Source organism: Phocoena phocoena, chromosome 13 (genome assembly GCF_963924675.1).
Source record: "Phocoena phocoena chromosome 13, mPhoPho1.1, whole genome shotgun sequence".
Classification (NCBI taxonomy): domain Eukaryota; kingdom Metazoa; phylum Chordata; class Mammalia; order Artiodactyla; family Phocoenidae; genus Phocoena; species Phocoena phocoena.
This window is the reverse complement of record NC_089231.1, coordinates 78,716,871-78,737,174: the sequence shown is the minus strand read 5'-3', so window position 1 is coordinate 78,737,174 and position 20,304 is coordinate 78,716,871. Positions and strand designations below refer to the sequence as shown.

General features: G+C 49.9%; 1 protein-coding gene across 1 annotated transcript in view; it reads left to right on the top strand.

Annotated features, from left to right (window-relative positions):
• The first annotated feature begins 1,283 nt into the window (after positions 1 to 1,283).
• NOS1 (nitric oxide synthase 1) overlaps positions 1,284 to 20,304 on the top strand; it is an 85,746-nt gene continuing 66,725 nt past the window's right edge. The window contains 2 exon segments of the mRNA XM_065889527.1: positions 1,284 to 1,987; positions 16,137 to 16,263. Coding sequence (XP_065745599.1) covers positions 1,284 to 1,987; positions 16,137 to 16,263 — 831 coding nt within the window.

The following is a 20,304-nucleotide window of genomic DNA, read 5'->3' as shown; positions in this document are numbered from 1 at the left end:
AGAAAAGAAATTAAGAATGTACGTGCTCAGCAAGTGCCCACTGTCTTTAGTCTTTGGGGCTTTTTCTTCTTCATTCCACAAACATTCGTTGAGCACCAGCTGTGTATTTATCTAACAGTCCACGCTTCCTAATGTTTCTCCGTTAGGATTTCAGACAGTCTGTGGTACAGAAATGCTCTCCAGAGTTTGGTGTGGACCCCTGTCTTTGGTATTTATTATACCAATTTTGGCTTATCACGGTATGGAATGTGGCCACGTCTGTCCTTTTGAACCTGGATTGTCGATAATTACAAAAATGGTCATAAAGTCCAGTTGACATCCCTCATCGGTGGTTGCATAGAAGGTGGCGTCGTTCCCTGTCCCGTGGGTTTGTTGTGTGCGGGCTTTGGGAGCAGCCAGAATGGAGAGCCCAGTGATCCCTGTCGGCCGAGCTCCTGACCTGAGGATGGAAAACGCTGCAAAACTCGGAGAGCCAAAGGCTGCGTGACAGGTTGGAGTGGTGACTTCTTGCGGTGGGAAAGAGATAAGAGAGGTCTTCTGGTTCTTGCCATTTGATTTCTGGGGCTGACTGTCAGTGGTTTCCCCCAAGGAGCCCCTCGGTCTCATAGGACTTCAATCCTGAGGTTGAAACCAGGCAATATGCAGCTACCTGCAAAGGTATGCCCCTCGAGGAAGAAGGATTTCATTTCTAGGTTGGCTTCAGAACTCCAGAGCATCTTATGGCTAGACTTCTCAGTTGGCTGCGTTTCCCATGTTAGTTTTGAAGGCGGTGTTGGGCACTCCACATGCATCTCTCTCTTATAATTCTTTTCTTCCCCTCCCTTTTTCCTCTTTTTGACCTCAGGAGGCCCCAGACTGGATCTGCGTCTGACGGGATGGCGATGCCCAGAGGATAGTGCCCGCTAGCATGCGTCACCTCTAGACACATCCACCAGACACGTTTGCTCCCCGGTCTGCCTGACCTGTTGCTTAGGGACACGTCCCGCTGCTTCCCCTGACGTCTGCCTGATCAACCATCGCTTCCTTAGAGAATAAGGAAGGAGGCAGACACAGGAAATCATGCCACCGACGGCCCAACGACAATGAGTGAGTGACGCTGAGTTGACGTCAAAGGCAGAGAAAACCAAGACCGAGAGCAGCTCGCTCTCCAGACTCGCCTTGGCCCCCTGCAGCACCGGCCCCCCGCTCCTCCTCTCGTCACAGCCAGAAGCCTGGCCGCTCCCGGCGACATCGTCTCGGCTTCACACATTTTGAGGTCTTCCGACCCTTGGACACTAGACACCATGGAGAATCACATGTTCAGCGTTAAGCAGATCCAACCCAATGTCATTTCTGTCCGCCTCTTCAAGCGCAAAGTGGGGGGCCTGGGGTTCCTGGTGAAGGAGAGGGTGAGCAAGCCACCTGTGATCATCTCCGACCTGATTCGAGGGGGCGCCGCGGAGCAGAGCGGCCTCATCCAGGCCGGGGACATCATTCTTGCCGTCAACGGCCAGCCCTTGGTGGACCTGAGCTATGACAGCGCCCTGGAGGTGCTCAGAGGTATTGCCTCCGAGACCCATGTGGTCCTCATTCTGAGGGGTCCCGAGGGCTTCACCACGCACCTGGAGACCACTTTCACTGGGGACGGGACCCCCAAGACCATCCGGGTGACACGGCCCCTGGGTCCGCCAACCACAGCCGTCGATCTGTCCCACCAGTCGTCAGCCAGCAAAGAGCAGACCCTGGCAGTGGACGGGGCCACGGGTCCTGGCAATGGGCCGCAGCACGTGCCAGACCAGGGGCAGGAAGCTGGCTTGCTCTCCCACACCAATGGCCTGGCTCCCAGGCCCCCAAGCCAGGACCCTGCCAAGAAAAGTTCTGGGGAGAGCAATAAACTGCTCAAAGAGATAGAGCCTGTGCTGAATCTTCTCACCAGTGGGGGCAAAGGGATCAATGGAGGGGGACCTGCCAAAGCGGAGACAAAGGACGCAGAAATCCAGGTGGACAGGTAAGCTCCACAGGTGCGTGTGTGTGTACGTGTGTTGTACGCGAGCATGTATTGCGACTGTCTCGCAGCCCGGCAGCTAACCTGAGTGTCTCAGTCTTCTGCACACGTACATCCACTCAACCACACTTGCCTCTTGTCCTGAAAATTGCTGTTGCAGGAATGCAGTGGGCGTAACGTCTAGCACGTGTCTCTTGCCGTGAAACCCAGAGTTCATAATCCTGGTAGCTGAGGTCCTGTCTTCCAGCAACCCCACAAGGTGGGGATTTTTGCAATCCACATTTCACGAGTGGAAAGACAGAGGGTCAGAGAGGAGGGGCCTTTTCCGAGGTCACCCGGTGATGACAGGCACGTGTACATGGCAGGCTTGGGCGTGGGTGGATGCCGAGGATCTGGGGAGGGAGAGGAAGCGCAGAGAGCTGAGAGCTGGGTAACCCTCAGTCCAGACTAGCTCTCTCCTGGTGATGGCCAGTCCAGTGCAAGGAAGCTTTGAAAAGGAGGAAATGGAGGCAAAGTAGAGAATTGGCCCTGACGCCCCCCAAACACTGGAATTGCTCAGGTTATATGGGAGCCAAGGCTAGCACTTGAAGAGCTGGGTACCAGCCCCTCTGTATTTGCCAGATTGGCATTTTCTGAGTCTCTGGGGAAGGAGAGCTGGCAACACAGTGGGTGATTCTAGCTCCTTCTCTGGCGAGGCGTCAGCAGCTGGACCAGGTGGTCGGGAACTAGTCAGGAGAGAGAGAAAAGTTTCTCTCCGCCTTCTTCCACTCCCATCTAAGGTCTAGCACTGACCCTACAGCCAGCGGTGTTACTAGGCAGACCCTTCTTACTTACAGAGGGAGGCTCAGGTCTGAGCCCCCGAGAAATCCAGGCTGAGATTTCCCAGCTCCCTCCTCAAGGACCCCTGAGTGTCCCAAGAGCATTTAGAGGTCACCAGGAAGTCCCTTGGGGGCCTGGATTAAAGTAGCTCCCCAAGCCCCTGAATGTATTCGTTTAACAAATGTTTGTTGAGGACCTACTGTGTGCCACACTGTTCTGGCACTGGGATAGAGCAACGAATAGACAAGTCCTCTGACCTTGAGAGTGAATGAAATTGACAAAACCCCTGACCTTTGGAAGCTTACAGTACAGTGGGGAAGATGAAGATGAAGATGTAAACTACGTAGACGGTTCGTCATACGTGCTGTAGATAAATAGAGCGGGGAAGGGGTTAGGAAGTGTTGGGGAGGGTGACATTTCAGATCGGAAGCTGGTGGGTCTCACTAGGAAGGCACCATGGGAGGACCCAGAGGAAGGGGGAGAGGGGAGGCTTGCAGCTTCATGGGGGAGGGGTGTTCCAGGCAGAGGAAGCGGCAGGTGCCAAGGTCCTGTGGTCAGGTGTGCCTGGCACATTTGGGGAACTGCATGGGATCCAGTCCTCCTTCCTGGTGGGGTGGCCCCCAAACTACCCATTGGTGGGCGCCTCAGTCCATGGAGCCCACCCCGGCCACCATTGCATCCTGGGGCTTTTCCAGCATCTGACACCAGGGCAAAAACTGAACCAGTGCCAGCAGGACCCCAAGTAGGAAGGTGGAGGCTCTGTCAGAAGGCTTGGGCAGAGGGGAGACAAAGGGCGCCCTCCCAGCCACCCCTTCACGCTCCTGTGAGTCCCCTGCACACACCCTGGAGCCTTTCCCACACCTTGGGTCCTGTCTCCACAAGAGAGAGCGCGTCTTGGGCCCAAAACACAGGCCACGGTGTGGGCAGAGTTGGGAGCCCCCAGTGCCCTGCTGTCCATTTCCAGAGCTGGGGGCCAGGATCAGTCCTCAGGGTTCTCCTGGCGGCAGGGACCCGGTGCCTGATTCTCCCTCAACTAGGGAGGTCCCCCAGGCTAGAATCCAGCCCTCAGAGCAGCCACCTCCCAGGGGTCCCTACAGCAACACACCCAGTGGAGATGACGTGTTGAGCCTTGAGATAGCTTCTGGGCAGCCAGCAGGCCCCCCAAGTCTCGCTCCGTGGACTTAAATTCTAAGGCAGCTGTATGGTCCAGAAGCAATCACTGGCCTTGTTTTCCAGGAGGCGTTGGAAGTGTCTGTCCTCAGAGGCTCCTGGGCACGGCCTTGCCCCCCTAATCCTATACATGCCCCCCATCCTCAGCACCACCTCTCCCAGGAGGGGCAGCAGGGCAGTGAATGGGGCCATCGCACCGCGTGGGGCAGCTGAGCCCCTGTACTAATGTCCCATGTACTTGGTTCTGATTCTCAGCTGGGCACAGGGTGGGCGTGAGGTGTGAGCCTCAGAAACCCCGGGGGCTCTGTTTCAGTCCCACCCTGACCCCGGGAGCCTGAATCACCAGGTATGATGTGGAGAAGTCCCTCCTATCACTGGGAGCTGGGCCCTCCATCCGAGGAGCCAACGTGACCCCCTCTCCCAGCTGACAATCCGAAGACAGGACTGTCGGCTGGAAGAGGCCGGAGACAGGACACCAGACTGAGATGAGATCATCGAGTGTAATGAACTTTAATGGGAGCCCTCTTTGTAGCCAAGCCCCAAGGGGCTTCTCCAAACACCATCTCAGGGAAGCAGCCTTGTGTCCCCAAGAATGAGGGAGGGACACGGCGGTCTGTTGCGGGGCCCCGCTCCCGCCAGACCCATCTTACAACCTCAGGAGGTTACATCTGAGCTCTCAGCTGCCCTCGTCCATTCAGGGTCCTCCATCCAGGGAGCCCACATCAGTCTCACGTGCAGTGTGATTGACCAAAAGTAGTCGAAAAAACTGCTTTGGTGGAGGTATGATTTGGGAGAAAGTGACCCAGGGCAAGCATATGCCTCCACGAAACCCACTAAGACGAGTGGTTCTAAGGTTGAGTAATACACTGTAATAGCATGTGTTCCCCCAGCTCAGTGGCCAGATGCGAAGCTCCCCCGCCTTTTTTTTAACAAATATTTTTAAATGTCCCCTTCACTAACCAGAAGCTCATTCATGGAGCACAATACCTACCCGCACTTTACATTTTGTAAATCAATATAACGCCCTAACTATAAAATAAAGGAGATAGAGCATCAAAGTCATTTATAATAAAAGAGCCTATAATTTAATATCTCAGTGCACAGGCATGGCTCCACCGGAGTGTCACGTGTTTGCACCTAAAGATAGACTTGCTGCAAACACGACGGCGTCAGATGCAGACTGACACAGGTGTGTTGTGCTGGCAACTCAAATGCCACCTACAGCGTCACCTTGGTGATGTGACTTTTCCAAAATGGTAAATGATTCCTGATAAAACGATGTCCTGTCTTTCTTTGATTTACCCAACAGTTGCGTGCATGGAAAGTTCAGTATAATTTAAAGCCAAATTTATACATAAGCCCAAATTGAGATCTTGGCTGAGAAATTTAAGCATGCTTTTTTATCTTAGTGGGTGTCCAAAGTTTGTGTGGCAGTCTGGATCCTTCTTCCTTGAGTGGGTTTGTCGCTGGTATTGCAGGAGGCCCCTCGCCCCCCCCCATGCCACCTCCCTCCCGCTGTGATGCCAGGAGCACTTGCCATCACCGTTAAGGACCACAAAAGCGCTCCCGCAAGTTGCCAAATTGTCTGCTCACGACTGAAATAAGTGTCTCGTTACGAATCAGTGTCCCAGTCCCCCCAGGGGCCTCTCCATCCAGGCTGCTTTTCGGGGTGGGGTCAGACTGGCATCCCAGATGTTAGATGACAATGAGGCCAGCTGCCTGCCAGGCCCAGAGCCCCACATCCAGGTCACACTCAGTGTCCGCGGCTTCTGGGTCTGAGCAGAGGCTGGGCCATCACTGGTTCTCAGCAGCGACCTTGACTCTTCCACCCTCTTGGCCTCATTTTCTTCCTCCGTCCTTCTTTCCTCTTGGCTGTGGACTGATTCCCCTGCTCTGTCTAATCCCTTTCCCTCATGGGGCACCCCTAATCCTGTTGTTTGGCGTACTGGCCCTTATTTATGGAGAGAAGTGATATTTACTTTAGACACAGTCTCATTCCTTCATCCCAGGGGGAGGTGGCCCTGGCAGGCGGTGGCAGCAGGTGAGGGATGGTCAGGAAGGAAGGTGGTGTTCTGGGGACCTTCTGTGCTTGGGAGCGGTCACTTTAAAATGCTGCATGTCAGAGGATATCCAGGTTGCTCAGCTTGCTGCCCTGAAGGAGGGTTCTAAAGAGGCCAAGGTCTCCGGTCCAGCATCCATCTGGACTAGCTGGTCAGCCTCGCCCTGTGCTCTGATAACTTCTCATCCACTCACAGGGCCCTTGGTTACTTACAAGAGTACCTTCACAATAGTCAACTCTTCCGAGCTTGCATGAATTCAGCTCCCTAAGTAGCACCTGTAGTTTTAGCCCCCGTTTATATAAGAAGGAACTAAAGCTCAGAGAGGTGAAGCAGCTTGCCCAGGGTCACACAGCACTGGCCACAGGGTTCTATCCAGGTTCTACCTAGACGTCTCACAGTGAGCGTCTACAGTTAAAGAGAAACCAGACAAGAGAGTGTGGCTGGAGGAACGGAAGTCAATTTCAACCCTATAGAATCAGCTTAATTGGGGGAGGTGGCCTCCTTCTATGACAAGCCTGAGTTTTATCGTCATCATGTTGGTCAGCCTCGGCTGAGCACTCCAGGTGGGGCTGGCCCCAGGCTATGGTCTTAACATCAAGTAATTCACTTTCTCTGCATAGCACCCCAATTTCCTGATAAGGAAACCAAGGCTCAGACAGGTGCAGTCACTTGTGCCAGGTCACACAGCCAGCCCATGGCAAAGCCAGAACTCGACCCTAAACCCATACTCTTGACCTCTACTAACTTTGTAGATTGCACTGTTGGCCACAGTGCCCTTGACCACTAGCCAGCAAATTTCTGAGGACATCAGAATATTTTCTTAGTCTGAAGGGGAAACTGAGGCCCTGAGGTTGTCATCTACTAAAGACAGCCCCCCTGGAGAACTGATCTCAGACCGACCAATGACAGCATTGATTCCAGGACTGTCTGCATTAGAGAATCTCCTCCTAGGCTGCATTTGACATGCCTCGTGGCTTTGAATCACTCTGGTGGCATTTTTCAACTAAGGCATTGACTCCGGTATCTTTGTCATCACGCTGAATCTGGGTTCAACTTTTCATTCTCACCCCGAACATTTGAGTGTGAGTGGCTTCCCCCAGTCCATCCTTTCCTGGGCGGGGGACCGAGGTCCTATTTATAGCAGTTATTGCTCTTGTTCTGTGCCCTCCTCCCATCTGTATCCCTGCCACCTGGCCCAGCGGGCACCCAGACCCTCATTCTGGGGCAGAGCTATGGAAACAAGCCTGCCCACCTCAAATTGCATGTAACCAGAGGGCTTCTCTCCATCTTTCAGTTGCTGGATATTTATGGAGCATCTATTCTGCCTCAGATACTGTCCTAAGAGCTGGGGATCCACTGATGATCCATTATAGAGTCATATCATAGGCAAGAAATGAATAATAAACAAATAGACACATGCAATCATTTTAGATAGTGATACATGATGTGAAGGAAGTAATACATTGACCTCAGGAGAAGCGGCTTGGGGTTGGGTAGCACATTAGATCGGAAGGTCAGGGAAGGCTTCTCTGAAGGCATTTATACCGAGGCCAGAAGGTGTGAACCATGTGAAATCTGGGGAAGTGTGTTCCTGGCAGAGGGTACAGCAGGAGCAAAGGTCCTGAGGCAGGGATGAGGTTGATATGTTCAAGGAACTGAAAGGAGGAGGCCTGTGGGGCTTGAGTTCAGCCAATAGGAGGAGAGTGGTAGGTGGTGAGGTTGGACACCTGGGCAGGGGCCATCAACCATCCCACCACCGGCCATCCCATCCCATCCCCGTCCCTGTCACCACCCACTCATTGTATCAGCCATCGTTCCTGTGGCTACTGTAACAAATGACCACAAACTTGGTGCCTTAAAACAACACATCTTTATTCTCTTACATTCTGGGGGTCTTAAGTCTAGAGGCTCTAGAGGAGATGATGTTTCCTGGCCTTTCCCAGGTTCTAGAGCTGTACCCCTTGCATCCCTTGGCTTATGGCCCCTTCCACCATCTTCAAAGCCAGCAGCACACCTACCATTTTGCTCCATGGTCACATGGCCTTCCTCTTCTGTGGTCAAGTCTCCCTCTCCTTCCTTCTATTTTTTTTTTTTTTTCTTTTCCTTGCGGTACACGGGCCTCTCACCACTGTGGCCTCTCCCACCACGGAGCACAGGCTCCGGACGCGCAGGCCCAGTGGCCATGGCCCACAGGCCCAGCCGCTCCGCGGCGTGTGGGATCCTCCCAGACCGGGAGATAGTTGTAACAACCTTTAGGGCCCAACCAGATAATCCAGGATAACCTTCCTATTTTCAAGATCCTTAATTTAAGCACAGCTGCAAAGATGCTTTGTCCGTGCAAGGTAACATATATGGGTTCCAGGGACTAGAACTGGATATCTTTGGAGGCTGTTATTCAGCCTCCCATGTTCATCCACCAAGCCCCCTCCCCGAGCAGTGCTGTGGCCAGGCCCTGGACTGGCCGATAGCTGTCCCAGTCACCATCACCATCAAGTCTCACTGGACTGGGTTCAGTGGCCCTACTTCTAGATCCACCCGCTGCCACTCCCCCCACCCCGCCCCCTTTGCCACTCACCAGCTACATATTTTAGGAAAACCCCTTGACCTCTCTGGGCCTAACTTAGTTCCTCCGTCGGTAAAAATGGTACATGCACAAGACGAACCCTAAGATTCCTTCCAGAACAACCGTTCAGGTTCTTCCTGAAGGTCAATGGTAGCCATGCTTATTGCAGGCCAAGTACCCGACCGGTCCACCTCCTGTACAGCCATACCCGGAAGGTTTACTGCTGCCTTCGACCTCTCTGGAATATCACTCCAGGAGGAGGGACTGCGACATCCCTTTAGGTCAGAGGTCACATACTGGGGGTTGAAGGTCATGAGCAGATCTCCCATGAGTTTTATCTGGCCTGCAGAGTTTACTGAAAAAGTGAATTTGTGGCAAAATAGATAAATCAAGAGATTTTACATTAAAACCGATTTTGAGCCTCTCAAAAAATAGATCAGAAGAGCTGTTAGCAAGAAGTCCACATCCTGGCGAGGCAATCAGCCATGGGAGCTGGGATCCAAACTCAGCCCCAACCCCCCAGCCTGGAGCCTATAGACACGAGCTGGAGAATCGTGCCTGCTTTTTTTTTTTTTTTTAATAAATTTATTTATTTATTAATTTTGGCTGCGTTGGGTTTTCGTTGCTGTGTGCGGGCTTTCTCTAGTTGCAGCGAGCAGGGGCTACTCTTCATTGCGGTGGCTTCTCTTGCTGCAGAGCACGGGCCTCTAGGTGCGCGGGCTTCAGTAGTTGTGGCACGTGGGCTCAGTAGTTGTGGCTCACGGGCTCTAGAGCGCAGGCTCAGTAGTTGTGGCGCTCGGGTTTAGTTGCTCCGCGGCATGTGGGATCTTCCCTGACCAGGGTTTGAACCCGTGTCCCCTGCATTGGCAGGTGGATTCTTAACCACTGCGCCACTGGGGAAGTCCCTGTCCAGCTTTGGTGACGTTAGGAATGAGAGTCATGGTTGTTCCTGAGCTCAGAGGCCCTCGCCTCACTTCTCAGCTACAGCACTTGCCATGGAATTCCCGCTCTGAAGAGCATACCTTTCTCTTTAACAAGAACTTCCCCCCCCACCACCCCAGGGCTTCCCTGGTAGCGCAGTGGTTAAAAATCTGCCTGCCAAGGCAGGGAACACAGGTTCGAGCCCTGGTCCAGGAGGATCCCACAGGCTGCAGAGCAGCTAAGCCCGTGGGCCACAACTACTGAGCTCTGTGCTCTAGAGCCCGCGAGCCACAACTACTGAGCCTACGTGCCTATAGCCCGTGCTCCTCAACAAGAGAAGCCACCACAATAAAAAGCCCCCGCTCGCCGCAACTAAAGAAAGCCTGCACGCACCAACAAATACCCAACACAGCCAAAAATAAAATAATTTTAAAAAGAAAAGAACTTCCCCCGACCCCAGCGGGATGAAATCTAGCAGGAAAGCTGCAGAGCGACCCCACACCCACTTCCACCGCCCCCAAGTCTTCCAGCTTCAGCTCAGCTCAGCTCCCATCATCCGCAACCAGGGAGAGGCGGAAGCCAAAGGCCGCTGGAGTGTGGAGGGCGAGAAGGGGGCTGCGGGAGAGTGTGGTGTCTGCCGAGAGATGCAGGCAGGGCTTCCTGCCAGGGCCAGCTGCTCCTTGGCGGCCTCCTCGCCTGCCTGGGCCGGAGCAGGCCATCCCCACCTCCAGGCTGCGCCCCACACACAGGCCGGGCCCACCTGCTTCCCATCCTGGGTCCTCGGGGCGGGTTAGCGGTCAGCACTGGGCCGACCAGCATACGTGCAAACTCCCGGTGGAGTCAGGCCCAGGACCCCCATGCCCCCGCATGAGAGCTCAGGGGAGCCTCGGTTGGAAGGATCTGGCAAAGGTCCTCAGAAGGTTTAGAGATGCTAGACCAACTCTTGGCTTGAGTATGACGATCCAGGTAGTCAAGTGGAAGAAAAGGGCTTTAGTTTAGTCCTTGCCAAAAAGCACAGAAAATGCTCACCAGGTAGGAGGGAGAGCATCCTACCTGATCTTATGGGGGGAGGGTAAGGGGGGGAAGAGAGGAGCTGGGGGGAGGGTGACATTTCTAACCAGGAGGGGACCTTCCTGCTCACTACAAGAGTCTAGCTCAGAGCTCTCCAAGAGAAATGGGTCTTCAAGGGTATCCTTGGCTGATGTGGGGTGCTTTTTTTTTTTTTTGCGGTACGCGGGCCTCTCACTGCTGTGGCCTCTCCCGTTGCGGAGCACAGGCTCCGGACGCGCAGGCTCAGCGGCCGTGGCTCACGGGCCCAGCCGCTCCGCGACATGTGGGGTCTTCCCGGACCGGGGCACAAACCCGTGTCCCCTGCATCAGCAGGCGGACTCTCAACCACTGTGCCACCAGGGCAGCCCGTGGGGTGCTTTTGACGATGCAGATTTCAGGCTTCCCACTATTTCAGACTCTCCAAGGGGTGGGCTCAGGGGAATTTTAACAAGCCCTTCAATGGATTCTGATGCACCCTGAAGTTTGAGAACCACCAAACATGACCACATGATGGCTCTGGCCTCGCTGGTCTACCAGAATAGCAAGTCCACTGGAGGGTGGCCTTTCCAGGGGGATAAGGACACTGAGAGTATGGGGCAGCCACTTAGTGAAGGCAGGTTCCTCAGTCCCATCTGGAAACAAGGGACAACTAGTAAATAAATCCTCATAGACCCTTGGGTGGGCGTGGAGCAAGGAACTGGGAAGCATGGGATTGGGGTCCTCGGCTGCAGCTAAGCTGTGCTTCTCAACAGGGAGGAGTATATTTCTCCCCCTGCCCACGGGGACATTGGGCAATGTCTAGACATTTTCGGTTGTCACAGCTGGTGGTGGGGTGATGGGGGATGTTACTGGCATCTAGTGGGGAGAGACCAGGGACGCTGCTCAACATGCTACAATGCACAGGACAGCCCTCACCACAAAGAATGACCAGACCCCAAATATCAAGAGCTCCAGGCTGAGAAACCCTGATCTAAATCAAGACCCCTCAGGCAGCTGGGCAGGACAGAGCCTCGAGAGTACTGGCAAAGGAGAATCACCACCCAGGCTTCTCAGAAGTCAAGCCAGGCCCCATCCACTTCCATCTGTGGGCTCCCAGGGTGTTGACTTAAATGAAGCAATGATACATTGGAGTTACCAAAATTGCATTTAGCTGATAAATACATTCACCACCTCCGCCTCATTTGGGGGGGATATTTGCTATCTAGATTTGAGGTTCTTCACGAGTGTGAGGTCCAGTCAAATGGCTCCCCTTCCCCATAAGCCCTGTTCACAGCGAGTCTCAGCTGGGAGGACAGCGAGACGGAGACATTTGATGTCGAAGCTTCCTCCACTTCTCACTGGTGGTGGGATCTCTACAGGTTAATCTCTCTGGGCTTCAACTGCCTTAGCTGTAAATAAAGATAAATTTAGTTCATGTTTGGTTAGTGCTGGCTATGTACCAGGCATTTTACAAGCATGACTTTGTGTGACCCCCAGGAGAGGTGGCATGTGAAATGGCCCTTGAAGGACGAATAGGAGTTGGCTCTCAGCAGAGGGAAATGAAAGGGCATCCTGGGGAGGGCAAGGATAAATGTAGGTGTGGACATAGTGTGCTCGTTGGGAAGAGAGGAGAGTGGAGATCAGGGCTAAGAGTGATGGGAGGTGTGAGTCTAGAAAGGAAGCAGAGAATTCCCAAATTTCTGGGCTCTGTGAACAAGACATGATATGCAATAGCTCAATGGAATATTACTCAGCCGTAAAAAAAGAATGAAATAGTGCCATTTGCAGCAACATGGACGGACCTAGAGATTATCATACTAAGTGAAGTTAAATCAGAGAAAGACACATATCATATGATATCACGTATATGTGGAATCTAAAAAAATGATACAAATGTACTTATTTACAAACCAGAAATAGACTCACAGACATAGAAAAAAAACTTATGGCTACCAAAGGGGACAGTGGGAGAGGGGAGATAAATTAAGAGTTTGGGATTAACATATACACACCACTGTATATAAAATAGGTAAAAAACAAGGTCCTGCTATATAGCACAGGCAACTATACTCAATATCTTGTAACAACCTATAATGGAAAGGAATCCGAAAAAGAATATATGTATGTATAACTGAATCCCTTTGCTGTACACTTGAAACTAACACAACATTGTAAATTAACTATACTTCAGTTAAAAAAAAAGAAATGTCTGAGTACAGACCTCCTGCCAAGCCCCCGGGGAAGACACCCCTTTCTCAGGTGGAAGCCTTATATCCCTTCAGTCTTTAGAGACATTAAGCCTTCGGCCAGCACTGCCCAATGCTATGCCGCTAGCTATAAAGTAAAATAAAATTAAAAATGCAATTCCTCAGTGACAGTAGGCACATTCCAAGTATTGAGTTGCCTCATGTGGGCCGAGGCTAAAATACCGACAACACAGGCAGACACGGAATGTTTCCATTGACTCAGGAAGTTCTCCTAGACCATGCTGGCTTAGAGGAATCTTGACTGTTTTATAAAGAACTAGCATTTTCTTTTCTCTGTTTTCTGTCTGATCAGCCCGTCAGCAAATTAGTAGTCAAAGCAATAGCAGATGCTACAGGCTAGGCACCATAAACGTTACCTCATTTAACCATTGCAGTAACCCCGTGAACTGGGTATTATTATTAACCCTACTTTGGAGATGAGTATACTGAGAATTAGAAAGGTTAAGTATCGAAAATATCCAAATTCACACAGCTTATGACCAGCAAAGCTAAGAGTTGAGCCCAGCTCTACCCAATCCACAGCCCATGTCTTAACCAGTAGGCTGAACGACCCATACGAACCCAGCAAGCGGATACCCCCCAGGCTGAGCAAATTCATGGCCATAAACCACATATTCCCCTCAGACCTGGTTATCACGGACAGACTTGGGGTGGCGGGTGGGAGCTGAGAATGTACCTAAATCTACTTCTGATTTTGTCCCCGGGTGCAGGAAACAAAATGCCTCCATGTCAGACGCTAATGGGTGTTCCCTATGGTCCCATATTAAAAATATTCTTCCCCTGCTCATCCCAGGACTGTCAAATAAGTTTGTGTTGACAGAACACTTCAAATGCGTTATTTCAACAAAGGTGTTAAAGGCTTTAAAAAAAAAAAAAAAAAAGGTTGATAAAAGGAATTCTCCCTGCAGATTCACACAAGACAAGCCATATGAGCGGTTTCAGAGTTGTCCAGGTAATTTTAACCCTGTAATTTTTGCAGACTGACCTCATTCAGTGAGAGATGTTGGATTCCTTGCTCTTTAGCTCCTGGCTTAGCGTAAGCATCCTGACTCTTTTTTCCTGTCTCTGTTTAAAAAAAAAAAAAAAGAAGGATCTGAGCCGAGCATCACTTAGACCTAGTTTCAAATCCCAGCTCTGCTGTGTGCTTACTGCTGGACCTTGGGAAATTTACATAACCTCTCTGAGCTCAGTTTCTGCATCTGTAAAATAGGGCTTTTAGTATCTGTTGAGATTAAGTGAAATAACTTCTGTGCCGGCACCTGGTACATTACAGACACTCAAACAGTATTAACCTCCTCTCTTCTCTGCTGAATCCCCATTTATGGTCATGTGATATCCTAGGATCAGGAGTTTTAGAGCTGAGAGGGACTGGAGTGACATTTAGAGCAGCCATCTCAGCAGACAATCCCTGTTTATCACCATGTAGGTAAACCATTGACTTGGGAAATGTCTGTAATCAAGAACCACTCCTGGTGTGTTTTGGTGACATTTTAAAGAGGGTAAAACAGAATGTTCCCTCTGACAATTGCAGACCTCTCCAAGCAAGGTGAGCAGAAGTGGCTTTGACGTGGGCCACCAGAATGCTGTGAAACAAATCAAGGAGGGGGTTCTGGTTAGCCCCCCGCTCCTTGTGAGCAGCCAGAGGGGCCACTTACGGCCTTGTACTCAGAGCTTGGGCCCTGGCTTCTGATTCATCCCAAGTGACTGTCAGCACCAGATTGGGGTTTGGAGGAGATTATGGAGCCAGGACCAGGAATCCCCAAAGCTGGGAACATAGAACAGAAGGCTGGATACGGCCAGCCTCGACACCTGGGACCAAAACTGAGATGGACCACAGAGCAAGCCACGTCACCCAAAGTTGGGGAACAGACAGATACCATAGAGTGAAACTGGACGGGAGGGTTAAAAAGAGGCAGATGGTTAGGAAGCCGGAGGGCAGCGCTCAGAGGACAGGAGAACAGAGATGAGGCAGGACTGATTGGGAGGTCTGGGTTTTGATGCAAAGTCCGTCCCATTTCAGCCATGACTCCTCTCCATCTCTGAGGATGTTCAGCCTGTGGAATCTAGCCAGGAGAGCCTCTTCTTGAACCTATCAGAGTTCAAGGGCAGAGAGCCAGGAAAGCTTCGTTGTTAAGAAGTCAACCTCCAGAGTCAGGAACAAGCCTGGGTTTGAATCCCAACTCCGTCATCCCTAGCTGTGAGGGTTAAGGCTAGTGATTGAAACTCTCTGAGCCTCAGTTTCCTCATCTGATAATGATTGTAAGGAAGGTGATGGTGGTGATGATGATGATGGTGATGATGTAAGGGGAGGAGGATGATGAAGAAGATTCTGATCTGATGAAGGTGATGAGGAGGAGAAGGGTGGGAATGATTTGGGCAATAGTGTTGGTGATAATGAGGCGAATGATACTGGTGCTGATGGGGATGGGGATGGTTGCTATGGTGACCATGGGGTTATGCTGATAGGGAGAAGTTGGATGGTGATGATTACGATGGCGCAGATCATGACAATCGTAAAGCCGATGGTGATGGTGACGGGGGTGGGGACGATGATGAGAAGTGATGGTACTAGTAAGAGCCTCCACTTCAGAGTAAATGTGGAGAGTCGGCTGGGATACTGTGACCTCGAGCGACTTAGCTTCTGTCTCACTTCTGCCATCTTTAAAAGAGCCATTAACATTCATACCTACCTCCTACGGTTGTCCCAAGGACTAAATTCACTAAGACATATGAAAAGTGCTTGACACGTAGTAAGTGCTTAATAAACGCTGTCGTTATTAATAGTAGTATTATTTCTGTTGCTATGTTCCCCTTATTTTCAGAATCATTCCTGTTGATCCTGGGCTGGTATCACTAGTCTTGTGATAAGTGCTCTAGACGGCGCTTGTATGACTCATCACCTTGGCCCACAGGACTGGTTTCCAAAATCCCTCTTGCTTCCTGTGTCTTCTATCATTAAGTTTCGGGGATGTTAAGCTGCCCAGGGGTTCTGCATAGGATTCTGCTAGGAGTGGGGCCCCCTGTGTTCCTAGATGAGGAAATGAGGGAAGAGGGAGGGAAGGACAAAATCTATGTCGTGGTCATCCTAAAACGATGTCCACAAAATGAGTGTGTGCCAGCCATCAGTGCCAAGCTGGATGAGCTCACCTTCATGCTTGGTCCTACGAAGGGGCAGGCTGCAGGTCCAAAGCTCCCCGTCTCCGTGTAGAGTCAGGTGGGTGAGCCCTGAAGGTTCTGCACTGACTCAGGACTTTCAGAGCAGGGTGGCCAGCCCGTCACTCCAGACGTCGAGTCTTCCTCACGTCCCCTGCCTTGCCTTTCAGGGATCTGGATGGCAAATCACACAGACCTCTGCCCCTCGGTGTGGAGAACGACCGAGTCTTCAATGACCTATGGGGGAAGGGCAACATGCCAGTCGTCCTCAATAACCCGTATTCAGAGAAGGAGCAGGTAAGTGGTGGTGCCAGCCTGGCACCCACACTCCATGGCTCCCTGAATCCTCTTGGGGAGACAAATCCCAAACCACGTGGGGGAGGAAACCAGCCAGTGTAGCTGGAGAGCTGGGGTGGGGAGCTGAGGCCAGGAGTGCTTATACTGGGCTACGGATTTTGGCTTGGATATGGTTGAGTTTACTTTGCGACCTTGCTAGTTTTCACATTTTCCTTCTGTTTCTACCAGGAAAGACATTCACATGGTTTGAAATTTAAAAGATATAAAAGATACATGGTAAAACCTTTTTCTCTCTCCCGTCATCCCAGCCACACAGGTTCCCTCCCCAGAGGCGAGCAGTATTCATAAGTCATCATTTTAGGGGTCCTTTTAGCAATATTTTATGCATAGACAAACAAATACACAAACATTATTTTCACTTTTTTTAAACATCTTTATTGGAGTATAATTGCTTTACATTGTTGTGTTAGTTGCTGCTGTATAACAACTTGAACCAGCTATAGGTATACCTGTATCCCCATATCCCCTCCCTCTTGCATCTCCCTCCCACCCTCCCTATCCCACCCCTCTAGGTGGCCACAAAGCACAGAGCTGATCTCCCTGTGCTATGCGGCTGCTTCCCACTAGCTATCTATTTTACATTTCGTAGTGTATACATGTCCATGCCACTCTCTCACTTTGTCCCAGCTTACCCTTCCCCCTCCCCATATCCTCAAGTCCATTCTCAAGTAGGTCTGTGTCTTTATTCCTGTCTTACCCTTAGGTTCTTCATGACATTTTTTTTCTTAGATTCCATAAATATGTGTTAGCATACTGTATTTGTCTTTCTCTTTCTGACTTACTTCACTCCGTATGACAGACTCTAGGTCCATCCACCTCACTACAAATAACTCAATTTCGTTTCTTTTTATGGCTGAGTAATATTCCATTGTATATATGTGCCACATCTTCTTTATCCATTCATCTGTCAATGGACACTTAGATTGCTTCCATGTCCTGCCTATTGTAAGTAGAGCTGCAATGAACATTGTGGTACATGACTCATTTTGAATTATGGTTTTCTCAGGGTATATGCCCAGTAGTGGGATTGCTGTGTCATGGTAGTGCTATTTTTCGTTTTTTAAGGAACCTCCATACTGTTCTCCATGGTGGCTGTATCAATTTACATTCCCACCAACAGTGCAAGAGGGTTCCCTTTTCTCCATCTAATTGCTTTAGGTGTAAGGTTAGGTTGTGTATTTGAGATTTTTCTCGTTTCTTGAGGTAGGATTGTATTGCTATAAAGTTCCCTGTTAGAACTGCTTTTGCTGCATCCCATAGGTTTGGGGCCATCATGTTTTCATTGCCATTTGTTTCTAGGTTTTTTTGATTTCCTCTTTGATTTCCTCAGTGATCTCTTGGTTATTTAGTAGCATATTGTTTAGCCTCCATGTGTTTGCATTTTTTACAGTTTTTTTCCTGTCATTGATATCTAGTCTCATAGCGTTGTGGTCAGAAAAGATACTTGATATGATTTCAGTTTTCCTAAATTTACCAAGGCTTGATTTGTGACCCAAGATATGATCTATCCTGGAGAATGTTCCATGAGCACTTGAGAAGAAAGTGTATTCTGTTGTTTTGGGATGAACTGCCCTATAAATATCAATTAAGTCCATCTTGTTAAATGTATCATTTAAAGCTTGTGTTTCCTTATTTATTTTCATTTTAGTTGATTAGTCCAGCTTTGGTGAAAATGGGGTGTTAAAGTCCCCTACTATTGTTGTGTTACTGTCGATTTCCCCTTTTATGGCTGTTAGTATTTGCCTTATGTACTGAGGTGCTCCTATGTTGGGTGCATAAATATTTATACAATTGTCATATCTTCTTCTTGAATTGATCCCTTGATCATTATGTAGTGTCCTTCTCTGTCTCTTGTAATAGTCTTTATTTTAAAGTCTATTTTGTGTGATATGAGAATTGCTACTCCAGCTTTCTTTTGATTTCTATTGGCATGGAATATCTTTTTCCATCCCCTCACTTTCAGTCTGTATGTGTCCCTAGGTCTTGAGTGGGTCTCTTGTAGACAGAATATATACGGGAGGTCTTGTTTTTGTATCCATTCAGCCAGTCTATGTCTTTTGGTGGGAGCATTTAATCCATTTACATTTAAGGTAATTATCGATATGTATGTTCCTATTACCATTTTCTTAATTGTTTTGGGTTTGTTATTGTATGTCTTTTCCTTCTCTTGTGTTTCCTGCCTAGAGAAGTTCCTTTAGCATTTGTTGTAAAGCTGGTTTGGTGGTGCTGAATTCTTTTAGCTTTTGCTTGTCTGTAAAGATTTTAATTTCTCTGTCGAATCTGAATGAGATCCTTGCTGGGGAGAGTAATCTTGGTTGTAGGTTTTTCCCTTCACCACTTTAAATATGTCTTGCCAGTCCCTTCTGGCTTGCAGAGTTTCCGCTGAAAGATGAGCTGTTAACCTTATGGGGATTCCCTTGTATGTTATTTGTTGCTTTCCCCTTGCTGCCTTTTTTTTTTGTTTTTCTGTGGTACGCGGGCCTCTCACTGCTGTGGCCTCTCCGGTTGCAGAGCACAGCCTCCGGACGCGCAGGCTCAGCGGCCATGGCTCACGGGCCCAGCCGCTCCGCGGCACGTGGGATCTTCCCAGACCGGGGCACAAACCCATGTCCCCTGCATCGGCAGGCGGACTCTCAACCACTGCGCCACCAGGGAAGCCCTCCCCTTGCTGCTTTTAATATTTTTTCTTTGTATTTAATTTTTGATAGTTTGATTAATATGTGTCTTGGCGTGTTTCTCCTTGGTTTTATCCTGTATGGGACTCTCTGCACTTCCTGGACTTGATTGACTATTTCCTTTCCCGTATTAGGGAAGTTTTCCACTATAATCTCTTCAAGTATTTTCTCAGTCCCTTTCTTTTTCTCTTCTTCTTCTGGGACCCCTATAATTTGAATGTTGGTAAATTTAATGTTGTCCCAGAGGTCTCTGAGACTGTCTTCAATTCTTTTCATTCTTTTTTCTTTATTCTGCTCTGCGGTAGTTATTTCCACTATTTTATCTTCCAGGTCACTTATCTGTTCTTCTGCCTCAGTTATTCTGCTATTGATTCCTTCTAGAGAATTTTTAATTTCATTTATTGTGTTGTTCATCATTGTTCGTTTGCTCTTTAGTTCTTCTAGGTCCTTGTTAAACGTTTCTTGTATTTTCTGCAATCTATTTCCAAGATTTTGGATCATCTTTACTGTCGTTACTTTGAATTCTTTTTCAGGTAGACTGCCTATTTCCTCTTCATTTGTTTAGTCTGGTGGGTTTTTACCTTGCTCCTTCACCTGCTGGGTATCTCTCTGTCTTCTCATTTTGCTTAACTTACTGTGTTTCGGGTCTCCTTTTCACAGGCTGCAGGTTTATAGTTCCCGTTGTTTTTGGTGTCTGCCCCCTGTGGGTAAGGTTGGTTCAGTGGGTTGTGTAGGCCTCCTGGTAGAGGGGACTTGTGCCTGTGTTCTGGTGGATGAGGCTGGATCTTGTCTTTCTGGTGGGCAGGACCACGTCTGGTGGTGTGTTTTGGGGTGTCTGTGAACTTAGTATGATTTTAGGCAGCCTCTCTGCTAATGGGTGGGGCCGTGTTCCTGTCTTGCTAGTTGTTTGGCATAGGGTGCCCAGCACTGGAGCTTGCCGGTCGTTGAGTGGAGCTGGGTCTTAGCATTGAGACAGAGATCTCTGGGAGAGCTCTTGTTGATTGATATTACACGGGGCCGGGTAGTCTCTGGTGGTCCAATGTCCTGAACTCGGCTCTACTACCTCAGAGGCTCAGGCTTGACGCCCGGCCGGAGCACCAAGACCCTGTCAGCCACACGGCTGGAGTGCCTTCGGAGCTGGAGAAGCTGGCCTGCAGTGGCTCTCCTTCAGTGCTGCACATTAGAATCGCCTGCTTCTTCCTTGTTTTGCCCCAGAGGCAGTGTTCCACAGAGACATACAGTAGCCTTGAAAATCGTCCCAGCTCTGAGATGGCTTTTTTTTTTCCTTTGTGCTTAGTCGGGTTTC